Source organism: Sciurus vulgaris, assembly GCF_902686455.1.
Source record: "Sciurus vulgaris genome assembly, chromosome: 12".
NCBI lineage: Eukaryota > Metazoa > Chordata > Mammalia > Rodentia > Sciuridae > Sciurus > Sciurus vulgaris.
This window is the reverse complement of record NC_136473.1, coordinates 59,809,172-59,828,099: the sequence shown is the minus strand read 5'-3', so window position 1 is coordinate 59,828,099 and position 18,928 is coordinate 59,809,172. Positions and strand designations below refer to the sequence as shown.

Genomic DNA, 18,928 nt, shown 5'->3' with positions numbered 1-18,928 from the left:
TTTTCATATATCTGTTGATCGCTTGTACATCTTCTTCTGTGAAGTGTCTGTTCATTTCCTTAGCCCATTTGTTGATTGGATTATTTGTATTCTTGGTGTAGAGTTTTTTGAGTTCTTTATATATTATGAAAATTAGCACTCTATCTGAAGTATGAGTGGCAAAGAATTCTCCCACTCTGTAGGATCTCTCTTCACATTACTGATAGTTTTCTTTGCTGAGAGAAAGCTTTTTAGTTTGAATCTATCCCAGTGGTTGATTCTAGCTTTTATTTCTTGTTCTATGGGAGTCCTGTTAAGGAAGTCTGATCCTAAGCCAACAAGTTGAAGGTTTGGACCTACTTTTTCTTCTATAAGATGCAGGGTCTCTGGTCTGATTCCGAGGTCCTTCATCCATTTTGAGTTGAGTTTTGTGCAGGGTGAGAGATAGGGGTCTAGTTTCATTCTGTTCCATGTGGATTTCCAGTTTTCCCAGCACCATTTGTTGAAGAGGCTATCTTTTCTCCATTGCATATTTTTGGAACCTTTGTCTAGTATGAGAAAATTGTATTTATTTGGGTTTGTGTCCATGTCCTCTATTCTGTACTATTGATCTACCTGTCTATTTTGGTACCAATACCATGCCGTTTTTGTTGCTATTGCTTTGTAATAGAGTTGAAGATCTGGTATTGCAATACCCCCTGCTTTCCTCTTTCTACTGAGGATTGCTTTAGCTATTCTGGGTTTCTTATTCTTCCAGATGAATTTCATAATTGCTCTATTTCTGTAAGGTACACCATTGGGATTTTAATTGTATAGCACTTTTGGCAGTATGGCCATTTTGACAATATTAATTCTGCCTATCCAAGAACATGGGAGATCTTTCCATCTTCTAAGGTTTTCTTTAACTTCTTTCTTTAGCATTCTGTAGTTCTCATTGCAGAGGTCTTTCACCTCTTTTGTGAGATTGATTCCCAAGTATTTTATTTTATTTTTTTTGATGCTATTGTGAATGGGGTAGTTTTCCTAATTTCTCTTTCTGAAGATTCATCACTTATGTATAAAAATGCATTGGATTTATGAGCATTGATCTTGTAACCTGCTACTTTACTGAATTCACTAATGAGTTCTAAGAGTTTTCTGGGGTTTCAAGATGTCAGCCTAGAGGGTGGCTGCATTTCATGTTGCTCCAGGACTCAGGATTCAAAAGAGGAGATATTGAGACACTTGGGACCAACTCAAAGCAGCCGGGTGACTCTCACCCGTTGGGAAGGCGTCCCGATTGGGACGGTGGTCCCGGAACGCAGGGAACTTTATGAAGTAGAGCTGCCGGCGAGACACCCCTCCCCCCGCTGGAGCAGTGAACTCGGACAACTGGGAGCGCCGTAAAGGAGGCCGCTCGGCACAGCACTGGGACTCGGAGCAACCACTGGGGCTCCGGCGGCTGCCCAGGGGAGGAGTGGCGAGGAGAGCTGTGTGGACTCAGAACACCGGAGCCTGCCCTGAGGAGGAGGAGGAGGAGGAACGTGGCCGCTTGGATTCGGAGTGACTGCACCAGAGCTACAGGCGGTTGCCAGAGGAGAAGCTCCGCTGTGAGCTGTTTGGACTCAGAACGACGCTTCTGAACACCAGGGCCTGCCCTGAGGACGAGGAGGAGGAAGAGGAGTGCGGCCGCTTGGATTCAGAGTGACTGCACCAGAGCTACAGGTGGTTGCCAGAGGAGGGGCTGCATGGTGAGCTGTTTGGACTCAGACCACTTCTGAACACCGGGGCCTGCCCGGAGGAGTAGGAGGAGGAGGAGGAGAGGCGCAACGGGTCGTTTGCACTCGCAGTGACTGCATTAGCGCTCCGGGCGGCCGCTCAGAGGAGAAGGCCAGTGGTGAGTTGTTTGGACTTAAAGTGACAGCTCCTGAACACAGGGGGGCTGCCTGGAGGAGAAGCGTGGTGGGTCGCTTGGTCTCGAGTGGCCGCATCAGAGCTCCGGGCGGTTGCCCAGAGGACCGGTGCAGCAGGTCACGTGGATTCAGAGCCACTCAGAGCGACCGCTCCTGAACACCCGGGGGGTTATCTGGAGAAGGAGGAGGAACGGGGAGGGTCACTTCGACTCGGAGTGATTGATTGCCCAGGGCTACGGGTGGTTGGTGGAAGGTGGAGACACGCAGTGAGTTCCTTGGACTCCTAGTGACCACACCGGAATACTGGGCGGCTGTCTGGAGGAAGAGGCATGTGGCGGGTCTCTGGGACTCAGAGCGATTGTACGGGGCCCCAGGTGGCTGCTCAGAGGAGGGGCCACATAGCCAGGCGATTAGGTGCAGAGCACGGTCCCAGGATCTAGGAGGCTTCTGGGTGGAAGAGCCGCACAGTGACAGGCTTAGGGCAGAGCGAAGGTTCCAGGCCTGCGGGCAGATTCTCTGAGGAAGGGCAGCCTAAGGCGATTCATCTGCGAAGGGTGAGGCTCCCAGGCCCAGGAGGTAGGGCCGGGCCCCTGGGAACTTTGCAGAGGAAGGCAGCCCAGCCCAGGCGGTAGCTGTAAATTGAGGGGAACCTCTAGGAGGGAACTGACCAGCAAGACCTCCCCACCGGGTGAGTCTTCCCTGCCGGGTGAGATTTCCCCACAAGGACAGTAAAACCAGAGACTCAGGCCCAAACAGGCCTTGCCTCAGCCCACAGCCTAGGTCCCCTTTGGATGACCATTGGTCAACAAGTGGAGGCACCTCGGCCCACTAGCAGGGATTATATCCCACCTGAAGGCCACCACTCCTAGAGAGGCAGCTTCCTTGTGGAGCACCGCATTATCAACTTCCTCCAAGACTTCAGCCTACTGAAGGCTAAGGGGGGATATATATAGAAATCTTCAGGGACATTGTAAGTCAATAGAAGAAATCTGCAATATCTCAGCGGTCCACTGATACCTGAACAATATGAGAAAACAAGGAAAGAAAATGCTGCAAACAAATCTAGATGTTACATCAATAAAACCCAATGACAGCATGGCAGAAGAAATGACAGAAAAGGAGTTCAGAATGTACATAAGAGTTTTCTGGTGGAATTTCCAGGTTCCTCTAAATATATAATCATGTCATCAGCGAACAGGGATAGTTTGAGTTCCTCTTTTCCAATTCGTATCCCTTTAATTTCTTTGGCTTGTCTAATTGCTCTGGCTAGAGTCTCAAGAACGATATTGAATAGAAGTGGTGAAAGAGGGCATCCCTGTCTTGTTCCAGTTTTTAGGGGGAATGCTTTCAGTTTTTCACCATTTAGAATGATATTGGCTATGGGCTTAGCATAGGTGGCCTTTACAATGTTAAGGAATGTTCCCACTATCCCTATTTTTTCTAGTGTTTTGAGCATGAAGGGATGCTATATTTTATCAAATTCTTTTTTGCATCTATAGAAATAATCATGTGATTCTTAACTTTTAGTCTGTTGATATGGTGATTGACATTTATTGATTTCCGGATGTTGAACCAACCTTGCATCCCTGGGATAAAACCCACTTGATCGTGGTGCACTATCTTTTTAATATATTTTTGTATGCGATTTGCTGAAATTTTGTTGAGAATTTTTGTGTCGATGTTCATTAAGGATATTGGTCTGAAATTTTCTTTCCTTGATGTGTCTTTGTCTGGTTTAGGTATCAGGGTGATATTGGCTTCATAGAATGAGTTTGGGAGGGTTCCCAACTCTTCTGTTTTATGGAATACTTTGAGAAGTATTGGAATGAGCTCTTCTTTAAAGGTTTTGTAGAACTCGGCTGAGAACCGATCTGGTCCCGGACTTTTCTTTGTTGGTAGGCTTTCGATGACCTCTTCTATTTCAGTGCTTGAAATTGATTTATTTAAGTTGTGTATGTCATCCTCGTTCAGTTTAGGTAATTCATATGTCTCTAGAAACTTGTTGATGTCTTTGAGGTTTTCTATTTTGTTGGAGTATAGATTTTCAAAATAGCTTCTAATTATGTTTTGTATTTCACTCCTGTCTGTTGTGATATTTCCTTGTTCATTCCAAATTTTAGTAATTTGAGTTTTCTCCCTCTTTCTCTTTGTTAGTGTGGCTAAGGGTTTATCAATTTTGTTTATTTTTTCAAAGAACCAACTCTTTATTTTCTTAATTTTTCTGATTGTTTCTTTTGTTCAAATTCGTTAATTTTGGCTCTGATTTTAACTATTTCCTGTCTTCTACTACTTTTGGTGTTGGTCTGCTCTTCTTTTTCTAGGGCTTTGAGCTGTAGTGTTAGGTCGTTTATTTGTTGATTTCTACTTCTTTTGTTGAATGCGCCCCATGAAATAAATCTTCCTCTAAGTACTGCTTTCATAGTGTCCCAGAGATTTTGATATGACGTGTCTTTGTTCTCGTTTCCTTCTAAAAATTTTTTAATTTCCCTCCTGATGTCTTCCGTTATCCATTCATCATATAATAGTGTATTATTTAATCTCCAGGTATTGGAGAAGTTTCTGTTCTTTATTCTGTCATTTATTTCTAATTTCAATCCACTATGATCTGATAGAGTACAAGGTAGTATGTCTATCTTCTTGTATTTGCTAACAGTAGCTTTGTGGCATAAGACATGGTGTATTTTAGAGAAGGATCCATGTGCTGCTGAGAAGAAAGTGTATTCGTTCTTTGTTGGATGGTATATTCTATGTATGTCCGTTAAGTCTAAATTGTTGATTGTGTTATTGAGATCTATGGTTTATTTATTCAATTTTTGTTTGGACGATCTATCCAGCGGTGAGAGAGGTGTGTTAAAATCGCCTAGTATTATTGTGTTGTGGTCTATTTGATTTCTGGAATTGAGAAGGATTTGTTTGACGTACATGGATGAGCCAATGTTCGGGATATAGATGTTTATGATTGTTATATCTTGGCTGATTTATGCTTCCCTTAAGCAGTATGTAATGTCCTTCTTTGTCCCTTCTGACTAGTTTTGGCTTGAAGTCCACATTATCTGATATGAGGATGGATACTCCAGCTTTTTTGCTGTGTCCGTGTGCATGGTATGTTTTTTCCCATCCTTTCACCTTTAGTCTCTGGGTATCTCTTTGTATGAGATGAGTCTCTTGCAGGCAGCAAATTGTTGGATTTTTTCTTTTTAATCCATTCTGCCATTCTATGTCTTTTGATTGATGATTTCAGGCCATTAACATTCACGGTTATTATTGTGATATGATTTGTATTCCCAGTCATTTGACTCATTTTTGTTTTTTGACATGATTTGGTTTCTCCTTTATTTGGCTATTCCTTTACGCTAGTTCCTCCTGTTGCTGATTTGCATCATTGTTTTTCATCTCTTCCTCATGGAATATTTTGCTGAGAATGTTCTGCAATGCTGGCCTTCTTTTTGTAAATTCCTTTAGCTTTTGTTTATCATGGAAGGATCTTATTTCATCATCAAATCTGAAAGTAAGTTTTGCTGGGTATAAGATTCTTGGTTGACATCCATTTTCTTTTAGGGCTTGGTAAATGTTGTTCCAGGCCCTTCTAGCTTTTAGGGTCTGGATTAAAAAATCTGCTGATATTCTTATTGGTTTCCCCTGAATGTAATTTGATTCTTTTCTCACACAGCCTTTAAAATTCTGTCTTTATTTTTATGTTAGGTATTTTCATAATAACGTGCCTTGGTGTGGGTCTGTTGTAATTTTGTATATTTGGAGTCCCATAAGCCTCTTGTACTTGGTTTTCCATTTCATTCTTCAGATTTGGGAAATTTTCTGATATTATTTCATTGAATAGATTGTTCATTCCTTTGGTTTGTTTCTCTACGCCTTCCTCAATCCCAATAATTCTTAAATTTGGCCTTTTCATGATATCCCATAATTCTTGTAGATTCTGTTCATGATTTCTTAACATCTTTTCTGTTTGGTCAACTTTGTTTTCAAGATTAAATATTTTTTCTTCAATATCTGAGGTTCTGTCTTCCAGGTGTTCTATCCTATTGGTTATGCTTTCTATGGAGTTTTTAACTTGGTTTATTGTTTCCTTCATTTCAAGGATTTGTTTGGTTTTTTTTTTCAATATCTCTAACTCTTGATGGAAATGATCTCTTGCTTCCCGTATTTGCTCCTTTAACTCTTGATTGGTGCAATCATTTAATGCCTGCATTTGCTCTTTCATCTCCTCGTTTGCTTCCCTGATTGTTTTAATTATGTACATTCTGAACTCCCTTTCTGACATTTCTTCTGCAGTGCTGTCATTGGGTTTTATTGATATAGTATCTAGGTTTGTTTGGGACATTTTCTTCCCTTGTTTTCTCATATTGGTCAGATGTCAGTGGGACTTTGTGATATTCCAGAATTTTTCTATTGACTTATATTGTCCCTGTAGATTTCCAGTGTATCACCTTCCTGCCTTCAGTAGCCTGAAGTCTTGGAGTAACTTGATAATGCAGTGCTTCCAAGGAACGCTGCCCCTAGTCCTCTACTGGTTCCAGGACTTGGAGCTGGCTCTCTGTTGAAAGGCTCTTACTGGGGGGTCTGCTCCAAGAAGCTAGCCTGGAAAGGTGCTTCCCGCCAGAGGGGGCTGGGCTGCGGTCTGCTTGGGGAAGTCCCTGGCTGTCCTGTCCTGGTCCCTGAAGCAACCTGGGGGAGGAACTCACCACCATGGTTCAGGGACCTGAAGCTTGGTTCTGTGCAGAAAGATTCTCACTGGGGGGCTTGCTCCGAGATGCTGGAGAATCTGGCCTTGTGGGTGGAGCCCACCACCAGAGTGCGCAGGGCCGCCTGGGAAGGACTCTAGCTGCTCTGCCCTACTCTAATAAGCTACCCGAATCTGGGCCTGCCACCTGGGCAGCGCTTCACCGGGTGGGGAAAGACTCACCCCGAGGCTCTATTTTAGTCCGAGTCTCTCAATGCCTCCCGTTCTTGAATCCTGAGTTCTGGAGCGACTGGAGATGCAGTCACCCTCTAGTCCACCTTCTTGGATCGCCCCATGGACAAAAGTCATTTTTAATAAAAAAAAAAAAAAAGACAAAATAGACTTTAGGCAAAAAAAAAAAAAATTCTAGGACTTAGTAAGCTTTCTTAAGAAATAGCTTCATTCCAAAATTACCAGGAACACAAATTGAGTCTCATTAATAACCTTGAACATTAATGGCCTAAACTCATCAATCAAAAGACATCGATTGGCAGATTGGATTAAAAAACAAGACCCAACAATATGCTGTCTCCAAGACACTCACCTCATAGATAAAGACAGCCACAGACTGAAGGTGAAAGGATGGAGAAAAGCATATCAATCACATGGCTCATGTAAACAAGCAGGGGTTTCTATCCTTGTATCAGATGAAGTGAACTTCAAGTCAAAATTAATCAGAAGGGACAAAGAAGGATATTTCATACTCCTTAAGGGAATTATACACCAACAAAACATAACAATCATAAATATTTATGCCCCAAACAATGGAGCATCTACGTACATCAAACAAACCCTTCTCAACTTCAAGAATAAAATAGACCACAACACAATAATACTGGGTGTCTTTAACACACCTCTCTCACTACTTTATAGATCTTCCAAACAAAAACTAAATAAAGAAACTATAGAACTAAATAATGCAATCAGTAATTGTGACTTAACGTACATTAATAGAATATTTCATCTGTCAATGAGCAAATACATTTTCTTCTCACCAGCACATGGATCCTTCTTAAAATAGATCATATCTTATACCATAAAGCAACTTTTGGCAAATACAAAAAAAGAGAACCTCTCTGCATCCTATCAGATCATAATGGAATTAAATTAGAAATCAATGATAGAATAAAGAATAGGAGCCACTCTAAAACCTGGAGACTAAATAATATGCTATTGAGTGACAAATGGATAACAAAAGAAATCAGGGATGAAATCTAAAAATACTTAAGAGGTAAACCAGAACGGTGATACAACATATCAAAATCTCAGGGACATCATGAAGACAGTGCTAAGAGGAAGGTTCATTGCATTGAGTTCATTCTTTAAAAAAAAAAAAGTCAGCAAATAAATGACCTAACATTACATCTCAAAGTCCTAGAACAAAAAGGACAAATCAACACCAAAAACAGTAGAAGACAGGAAATAATTAAAATCAGAGTTGAAATCAATCTAATTAAAACTAAAGAAATAATTCAAAATATTTACTAAACAAAAAGTTGGTTCTTTAAAAAATTAAATCAAATTGATAAACCCTTGAGAACCAGGCAGAAAACTCAAATTACTAATATTCATGATAAGAAAGGAAATAACACGATGGACATTGATGAAATACAGAAGATAATTAGAAACTATTATGAAAATTCATACTCCAATAAAATTAAAAATCTGGAAAAAATGAACAGATTTCTAGAGACATATACCTACCCCAGTGGAATCAGGAGTTCATACACAATTTAAACAGATCATTTTCAAGTAATGAAATAGAAAACACCATCAAAAGAAAAGCCAGGACCAGAAAGATTCTTAGCCAAGTTCTACAAGACTTTAAAAGAAGAATTAACACCAATACTCCTCAATATATTCCATGAAATAGAAAAGGAGGGAACTCATTCTTTGAGGCTAGTATCACCCTGATACCAAAACCAAAAAGACACATCAAGAAAAGAAAATTTCATACCAATATCCCAGATAAACAACAAAAAAGTGCTCAATAAAATTGTGTCAAATCAATACAAAAACATATTAAAAAGATAGTGCACAATGAGATCAAGTGGGGTTCATCCCAGGATTTCAAGGTTAGTTAAACATACAGAAATCAATAAATATAATTCATCACATCAATAGACTTAAAAACAAGGATCATATGATCATCTCAATAGATACAGAAAAAGCACTTAACAAAATACAGCACCCCTTCATATTCAAAACACTAGAAAAATAGGGGTAGTAGGAACCTACCTCGTTGTAAGTTATATATGCTAAAGCCAAGGCCAACATAATTTTAAATAGAGAAAAATGGAAAGAATTCCTCTAAGAACTTGAACCAGACAAGTTCTTCCTCTTCCCTCTTCCACCTACTTTTATTCAACATTGTCCTTGAAATTCTAGCCAGAGAAATTAAACAGGAAAAAGAAATTAAAAGGATAAGAAGAATTCAAACTATGACTATTTGCCAATGACATGATTCAATATTTACAAGAACAAAAAAATTCCACCAGAAAACTTCTAGAACCCATAAATCAATTCAACAAAGTATCAAGATATAAAATTAATACCCATAAATCAAATGTGTTCCTATAGAACAGTGATGAATTCACTGGAAGAGAAATTAGGAAAGCAACCCCATTCACAATAGCCTCAAAAAAATAAAATATTTAGGAATCGATCTAACAAAAGAGGTGATAGACCTCTACAATGAAAACTGCAGAACACTAAAGAAAGAAATTAAAGAAGGCCTTAGAAGATAGAAAGATCTCCCACGCTCTTGGATAGGCAGAATTAATATTGTCAAAGTGGTTATACTACCAAAAGCATTATACAAATTTAATGCAATTTCTATTAGAATTCCAATGGCATTCTTCATAGAACTAGAAAAAATAATCATGAAATTTATTTGGAAAAATAAGAGACCCAGAATAGTCAAAGCAATTCTTAGCAAGAAAAGTGAAGCAGGAGGCATCACAATACCAGACCTTAAACTATACTACAGAGCTATAGTAACGAAAATGGAATTGTATTGGCACCAAAACAGACATGAAGACCAATGGTACAGAATAGAAGACACAGAGACAAACCCAAGTAAATACAGTTATCTCCTGCCGACAAAGGTGCCAGAAATATACATTGGAGAAAAAATACCCTCTTCAATGAATGTTGCTGGGAAAACTCGAAATCTAGAGATAGCAAAATGAAATTAAAACCCTCTCACCCTGCACAAAAATCAACTCAAAGTGGATCAAGGACTTAGGCATTAGACCAGAAATGCCACACCTAATAGAAGAAAAAGTAGGCCCAAATCTCCACCATTTTGGCCTTAGGAACTGACTTCCTTAACAGGACTCCTAAAGCACAATAAGTAAAATCAAGAATCAATAAATGGGATGGCATCAAACTAAAGAGCTTCTTCAAGCAAAGGAAACAATCAATAACGTGAAGAGAGAGCCTACAGAATGGGCAAAAGTCTTTACCACACACATCTCAGATAAAGCATTCATCTCCAGGGTATATAAAGAACTCAAAAAACTTAACACCAAAAAACCCAAATAATTCAGTCAATAAATGGGCAAAGGAACTTAACAGATACTTCACAGAACAAGAAATATAATCAATCAATGAACATATGAAAAAATGTTTAACATCTTTAGCAATCAGAGGAATGAAAATCAGAACTAGACTGAGATTCCATCTCACTCCAGTCACAATGGTAATCAAGAATACAAGCAACAATAAATGTTGACAAGGCTGTAGGGGAAAATGTACACTCATTCATTGCTGGTGGGAGTGCAAATTGGTGCAACCACTCTGGAAAGCAGTGTGGAGATTCCTCAGAAAACTTGGAGTGAAACCTCCATTTGACTCAGCTATCTCACTCCTTGGTTTACAACCAAAGGACTTAAAATCAGCATACTACAGTGACACAGCCACATCAATGTTCATAGCAGCTCAACTCACAATAGCTAAACTATGGAAACAACCTATGTCTTCTTCAACAGATGAATCCATTAAAAAATTGTGGTATACATACCCAATGGAATATTACTCAGTCTTAAAGAAGAATGAAAGTATGACATTTTCTGGTAAATGGATGGAACTAGAGAATATTATGCTAAGCAAAATAAGCCAATCCTGAAGAACCGAAGGCTGACTGTTTTCTCTGATATGCAGATGCTAATTCACAATAAGTAGGGGAGGATAGAGGTATTTTGGACTAGGGAGGAGGGGGTATGAAGGTAAGAATGATAGTAGAATGAATCAGACAATATTACCCTATGTGCATATATGAATACATGATCATGTACAACCAAAAGAATGAGAAGTTATACTTCATTTATGTATGATGTGTCAAAATGCATTGTACTGTCATGTATAACTAATTATAACAAACAAAAAATAAAAAAAGGCTTAATTCTCCAAGAATGTTAATAATTCTGAATTTGTACCTAATAGCATGATTTCAAACATTAACCAAACATTTATAGGATTATGGAGGAAAATAGATAAATCTACAGATTTTAACACCTTTTTTTCTATAACTAATAAAACAGATATACAAAATCAGAAAGAATAGAGGAGATTTGAACAGCATGATCAAGAAATAGACTTACTGGGAATATACAGAACACTGTAGCCAATGCCTCCAGTTCACACATTCTATGTAAACACAAGTAGAACCAAGTTGATCATGTAACAGGCCATAAGTCAAGTTTTAGCAAACATCAGTGAACTGAAATCACACAAAGTATATTATCTGATGAAAGTGCAAGTAAGCTAGAAATCAACGATAACTTGAAAATCCTTGTATTTTGAAAAATGATGAAATATAGTCCTAAACTAGCCATAAGTCAAAGAAGAAATCAGAGTTGAAAAAATGATGCATTGGTGAAATGTTTCCTTCTAGATTGCATATGTGACAAAAGGATGTCCATTACCAACACTTGCAGTTAACATTGTACTCAAAGTTCAGTAAGGCAAGGGGGAAAATATACTAGGATTGGAGAAGAAGACATGAAAAAATACAAGTTTTTGCAGATGTATACTTAGAAAATCCACATATATATCATCAAAAGTAATAAAAGTTTGGTGAAGTGTTTGTAATTAAAAGTCAATATACAAAATCCAATTGCATTTCTCTACACCGACAAACAGAACATCCAATGTATTTAGATAACATTTTTCAGAACATCAAAATGAATATATCAGAAGATGCACAAAACTTATAGAAATAAAACTAAAAAATACTTAGAAAAATTAAAGAAAATTAAATAAATGAAAAATTAGAAAAGGAAAAATAATCGAATGAGACAAATATCATTACATGTATGATTATGCAAATGGTGTGACTCTACTTCGTGTATAACCAGAGAAACGAAAGTTGTACCCCATTTGTGTACAATGAATCAAAATTTTTAAAAAATTTATGCCAAGTTTATGAATTGGAGGACTCAATATTCTAAAGTTGCCTGTTCTTTGTGTCCAATGTAATCCCAGTCAACATCCCAACAGGGTGCATGTGTGTGTGACCTGAAAATTTTATTTTAAAAGCTATAAGAGAAGGCAAAGACCCAAAATGTCCAAGACAATGCTGGTGGCTGGTGAAAAGCTATTATCAAGATGCCAGGTACCAAGATTTATTTTAAAGCTGCATGATTAGGACTTGATGTTATTATGTGTGTACATACAAACTCAAGTTTGAACACCACACCAGTGGAGCCCAGAAATAGACCTCCATGTACAAGGACATTTAATTTAGACAACGGTAACACTGCAGTGCAGTGGGAATGACTATATAGTCTCTTCAATAAATGGTACTGGGTAATTATATATTTATTTTTTAAAACAGAAACTCAGCAATGATTTCATATCACATATGAAAATTCGATTGCCTAAATTTTAAACACAAATTAGAAAAACAGAATTTAAGAGAATATGTGCATGACCTACCTTAAGGGAAAACAAAAAAGACCTCTTAAAATTAACCATACAGGAAAAAATTGGATAAATCCAATTACATTTAAGACCTGCTGTTCATCAAAAGATACCATCAAAAGGACACAAAAATAAGCTGAAGAGTAACAGATGATTATTTGCCATGTATATTTTCAAAAAAGGGCTCTATCGGGCTGGGGAGATAGCTCAGTCGGTAGAGTGCTTGCCTTGCAAGCACAAGGCCCTGGGTTCGGTCCCCAGCACCGCAAAAAAAAAAAAAAAAAAAAAAAAAAAAAAAAAAAAAAAAAAAAGGCTCTATCCAGAATATAAAAAGAACAACTAGAAGTCAGTAAGAAAAAGACATACGGTCAAGTAGATAAGTGAGCAAAAGCCTTGAATAGGCAGCTCACAAAAACTCACAAATAACCAACTAACATATGTAGATGCTTAACCTCCAGAAGGGGCTCATTAAGAGTATGCAAAATAAGATACTACATTGCAGCTACCAGACTGACAAAAATGTACACAAGTGAAAATATTGAGAGTTAGCAAGGATATGGAGTAACAGAAATTCTCAAAACTGATGGCGAGAGTGTAAAATGTTATAATTATTTTAGAAAACTGCTCTTTACCACTAGTACCCTATGGCCCACCTTCCATCCTAGTTTTTTACCTAAAAGAAATGCATACATTGCCGGGTGCAGTGGCACACACCTGTAATCCCAGCGGCTCTGGAGGCTGAAGCAGGAGGATGGAGAGTTCAAAGCCAGCCTCAGCAAAGAGCAAGGCACTAAGCAACTCAGCGGGACCCTGAAATAAAATACAAAATAGGACTGGGGATGTAGCTCAGCGGTGGAGTGCCCCTGAGTTCAATTCCTGGTACCCCCCAAAATTGCATACATAACTCCATCAATAGATATGTAAAAGTTTATTATAGCATTATTCATAGTAGTGAAAAACTTGAAACCATCCAAGTGCCCTCCCCAGCGGAATAGATAAGTCTATCTTGTATGTTCAGAAAGTGGAGTTCTTGACAGCCGTGAGAATGAATAAATTCAGCTAGACAACACGGATGGAGGCAGACACCCAAGAAAGGAGATCAGATTTCATTTATTGAAGATCAAATATTAAGCAACACTATATTGTTCAGGAATATATAACTTGGTAAAAGAATAAAGAAAAGAGGGGAGTCAGGAGAATGGTTTCTTTTTGAAAATGGAATCTCTGCTTTGCTTTTGAGCTCAGAGCGTTTATTTCTCTCACCATGCCAACTTTCACTCCTGTCTTCTTTGCCTATATTCAAACATGATCTTCATTTCTATGACAGGAACACTTCAAGGGTGTGCAGTTCTTCATAGCAAAGCATCTTTGATTTCTCCCAGAGAAACCCCTGCTACCTTTTGCCAGAAGGTTCCCGGTGTCTCATTCCTTCTCCTACATCCTTGAGTTTTCTTGGTCTTTTACCCCCAACATACTGTTTCAGGGATGAATAGACATGACAGGAAATGAGAATGCTTACCAGGGTTGGAGTCAGCTTCTGAGTCAAATCCTAGCTCTGCCTCTATTCTGACACTGTGATCATGGACAAGTACCTACCCTTTTAGTCTCAGTTCCTCCATCTGACAAATGAGGGCATTCATAGTAATTTAACTAAATCACATACACATGCGCTTGGCAGGTGGTAGGAAATAGAGTAACTGTTATCGTATTTGTATGACCCTATATTATTGTATGTTCTGAACGTGCGTGAGCATCTAGGAGACTTGGAAACAAGTGCGCTTTCATATTTTTATGTCTCCTACAGCATCTTTGTTGTGATTGGGCCCTGTAAATGTCCTTACTGATGAATAAAAAGGAGTAAGTGAATAATTATCATAACAAACATTTCACATCCAAGTTTCTTTAAATTGTTATTCATTTCCCTAATCCTTCGAAATATTATTTTGGCAATGGTCCTGTAAGATCCTTCAGTATCCCAGAGAATACTAAAGATGTAAAGAATTTTATGAAACCTCAAAGAACTAATGGTTTCATTCCAGATCCGTCAATGGCATAATCAGGGGTTACCTCTTGGTCAGAATTCAATAGAGAATGCCATCTTGATCAAGAATTGCCAGCAGTGGCCACTGATAATTGACCCACACAAGCAAGCACACAACTGGATCTGCCAGATGGAAGGACCTGGGCTGCAAGAGCTCTCCACAGAGGATAGCGATTACTCCAAAAAGATTGAAAATGCCATGAAAACAGGAGAGAGTGTCCTCTTGAAGGTATTTGGACAATATGACCTAATTCCCTCTTTCCAGTCCCCTGATGACACATGTTGTATGCAATGAGCATAAAGACTAAAAAAGTTAAGTAATAAGTAACTCAAAGAAAAAAAATTCATATGTATAACAAGTACACATTTAATACATGTACAGTGAGTCTTGAATGCCCAGTTCTCTTAGAGCTGTATTTCACTGATGTCCAGGTATTTAATAAGATTTAAATGTTTAAAATGGTGGTGTTTTCAACTAATTTATCTAGGATCATTTTTCTTAATTATGTCTAGTGTTTTTGTTTTTGTTTCCTTCAGAATCTCCCTGAAACATTATCTCCAGGCTTGATGGCAATTCTGAAGAAGGATATCTATCAGAAAAGAGGGCAATATTTCATAAGAATTGATGATTGTGAGATTGAATACAGTTCCAAATTTAGGTAATGTCTCTCACAAATTGATCAAATGTCTATATTTTTTAAGACAGATAATGTTGAAGGCCTTTGTATTTCCATCCTGATAAGCTCCCACCTGCCTGATGGAAAAAGTAAGGTTGCTTTTTTTTTTTTTTTTTTTTTTTTTGGTGGTGCTGGGGATTGAATCCAGGGCCTTGTGCTTGTGAGGCAAGCACTCTACCGACTGAGCTATCTCCCCAGCCCAAGGTTGTGTTTTGAATATGCTTTTTGTTCTTGTGTTGACGGTGAGTAGCACTTATCGTGCAGAATAAAGAACAGGTTTTTATTTATTGAGTCAATCCAAACCAATATTTTCCAAACCAGGTCCAATGAAATCTGTGGGTTCCTTGAAGACGTTTCAGAAGCTGAGCAGAAGCCTGATCCAGAGTCCAGAGCTTGGTTTGTTCTACTTGCCTAAAATGGTACTTGGGTGGAACAAGCTTTTGCTACTTTAGAAAATAAGTAGCACCCATATTTAATAACCTCATAAAAGGAGATTTTGCCTAGGGAGATAAAAACACTGAACCCATGTTCCCAGTAGAAACTGGCCTTTAGGAAACCCACTCCCACTGGCTAACTTCACAAAGCATTTATTATGTAGTCAGATTTGATCACCAGAAAAATATGATTCCCAAGGAAATAAGACATTCGAATTGTTCACATTTCGTTCTCTTCTTGTAAACAAAGCTGCAGGAAAATCAGTTTATCATCAGAGGATTGCTAGGTAAGCAGGTAATCAGCAAGGAATCAGAAGATTTTAAGGAATCTTAGCCAGGTGCACTTCGCTCCTTCACAGGGACTCTAGCTCCTTACTAAGGGGGTCCTGACTCTCGGGTCTGGTGGCTGTGTGTCCTCTCCCCATGGCAGGACTGCAGCCTTGCCTCATTCTTACTCCTTAGAATTATCTCTCCTAGTCTCCTTCCTTCTATTAATAAAATATTTTCCAAAGTATGTTCCCCAAAATAGCATTTTCAGGGATTTAGCAGGTATTACTCAAAAAAATAAAAAAGTAAAAATGTATCCCAAGGTTTTTTTTAAAGCATGGATTCAAGTTAAATAAAGGCTGTCTGTTAGGACTTTATAAACCTCCCTATTCAATGAACCTTCTCCTGAAAATAGTGTGTCATGGAATAACACTTTGGAAAACACCATTTTAAACCATGTTCTTTTCTCACTGGATACAGTATGATTAAGTTACAGCTCTAGAAATGCACATGAAGCTACCTTTTCCTGAACTGGTCACCAGGTCCTAATTTTAGAAATGTGTGTGTTTGAGGAAGTGGTAGGGACACTGTTTTGGAAGACAGACTTTGGCAGCAGATGCCCACTCTTCCCTTTCTGGCCATGTGATATAGGCAACTCACTTTATTTGATTGCCACCACCCTGCTGCAAGCCACCTTCATCTCTTACCAACTTCCCATCTTGCTTCCTGCCACCTCTGCCCAGGTTATTCTCAGGACAGCAGACACTCTGAGATGGCTTAAAAAGATCACATCACCTCTCTGCTCAAATCCCCTAATTGACTTCTCTCTCATTCAGGGTAAAAACCCGTCTTTAAAATGGCCTAATTTCCAGTCAAAACTCCTACTATTCAGCATTTTTCTTTATTCTGTCCTTACGTTTAAATATAGTCTGGACCAAATTTATGATTGTGTTTTTTAAAGTCTTAAATAGCAAATTATTCACACAGTATAAGTTGAGAAACTACTTTGTGTACAAGGCTGAGTAACACCAAAAATTAATCTTGTTTACCTCCAGGAAAAAATATATTTTGCATTATTAAGTAAGTTTGTTTTATTTTTTTCCCTCTCTATATTCTTTGACTAACTAGCATCTTTCTCATTTTTAGGTTATACTTATCTACAGAAATAGACAATCCCCATTTTCTTCCATCAGTTTATAACTTTGTAACTATGATCAATTTCACGGTAACATTCCAAGGTTTGCAAGATCAACTCTTATCTATTATATTAAATCATGAAGTTCCTCATTTAGAAAATCAACGCTGCAAGATTTTGGAGAGTATTTCTCTTGATGCTATAACTCTTGATGAACTGGAAGAAAAAACACTGAACTTACTACAGAAAGCACAAGGTAAATCCAGATATTTAGTGACATTAAGAGACTTTGAATGAATATCAGAATAAAAAGTTACAAGGACCAAATTCTGAACTGGTACCAAAAATTTCCACAAAATAAGTGATCAATGCAGGCAAAGCATCCATATCTAAGCTTGAGCATTGTGAAGTTTGATGTTCTTCAGTATCTACCTTTGCTTTAGCTTATTATATCATAGGACATTTGCCATCTTAATCTAAGATTAAGAAAAATCTTGGAGATGCTGGTTAGGTCCCTCCTAGGTTCTATGCCTATATTTCAGGTGCCTGATATCTGTAACATGTCTCAACTTTAGATTACAGAGACAAAAGATTGGGTTTTCCCCAAGTATTAGTACCAAAGGATACTAATAAAAGGAAACAATCCACTGACACCATTAGAATATGCTGCTTGCTAAAATAGAAGTAGAAATTTTTTTCCTCTTCACTGTAAGAAATATCTCAAAAAACATGATCATTAGAGCAACTAAACTTAAATTTCAGTTAAATTCTTGGGTCACACTGATGTATCTGCCCCTAATTCAACTATAATAAAATATAACAATATCTAACAATGGAATGTCTTCCTGTTTTGACTTTTGTCTCCTTAGGACTTTAAAGACTGTCAAATACTTCAGTTCTCAATTAAGGTTATACATAAGGAGTAGTCTGTATGTTTTATTGCTCCTCTTTCTTTCTTTTTTTAATACAAATGCCCAGTGAATGCACCACAAACTTACTAAATCTGAACATCTACAGGTGGAGCCCTGACTTGTATTTACTTTTAAAGTTCTCTACACTACTCTAATATTTGCTACTAATTAAGTATTGTTTCTCTAATGTAAAAGGCCCATGGTCTGGGATGCAAACCTGATGTTTCCAGACACTTTAGTAAAATAAGTTGAAAACTAGACTTTTAAAGGTAAATATGTAATAAGTAAATAATAAAACAGTAATAATGATATAATTTTTGAAGAAAAAACACAGTTTGATAGGGCATGAAGTAGCCATCCCCAGGAGCAATAGTGAATATTTTAAACATGAAACAACCAAGAGAATTAAGGTCGTAGACTCTGGTGCTTTGCAGCACTATGAGGCAACTATAGTTTGTAATAAACTGCTATTTATTTTGTGAATAACTGGAGGAGAGAAGCTCAAAGTCTCCAAACACAAAGTAATGATAAGGAGAAGAAAGCGTTGATTGCCCTGGTTTGGTCAGCACACACTGTGTGCATGCATAGAGGTGTCCCATTGTACCTCACAAGTATGTACAATGATTGCATGTTCATCAACAATAATTTTTATTAAGTAGCCATCAGTTGGTAACCCCTTAGGAGGAAAAACAGCTCCGTACTATGTAACATGCATAAAAGGTGACACCACAGATCTAACAAGATTCAGGATCTCAGCCTCTCCCATTTTATGGACATGTAACAAATGTCATATTTTGATAAAACCTTTGCATAAGCTGGAAAAAAAGATGGGTTTAATAAGACAAATGGATATTTAAGTTGTTAAATTTAAGATAACACATCAAAGCACCAGAAGTAGTGCTTTTTCAAAAGATGAATTGCAACCGATT

General features: G+C 38.0%; 1 protein-coding gene across 1 annotated transcript in view; it reads left to right on the top strand.

Moving 5' to 3' along the window:
- DNAH14 (dynein axonemal heavy chain 14) overlaps positions 1-18,928 on the top strand; it is a gene marked incomplete at its 3' end in the record, with an annotated part of 400,436 nt that overhangs the window by 295,967 nt on the left and 85,541 nt on the right. The window contains exons 66-68 of the mRNA XM_079107288.1: positions 14,574-14,804; positions 15,113-15,234; positions 17,100-17,344. Coding sequence (XP_078963414.1) covers positions 14,574-14,804; positions 15,113-15,234; positions 17,100-17,344 — 598 coding nt within the window. The remainder of the gene's footprint in view (positions 1-14,573; positions 14,805-15,112; positions 15,235-17,099; positions 17,345-18,928) is intronic.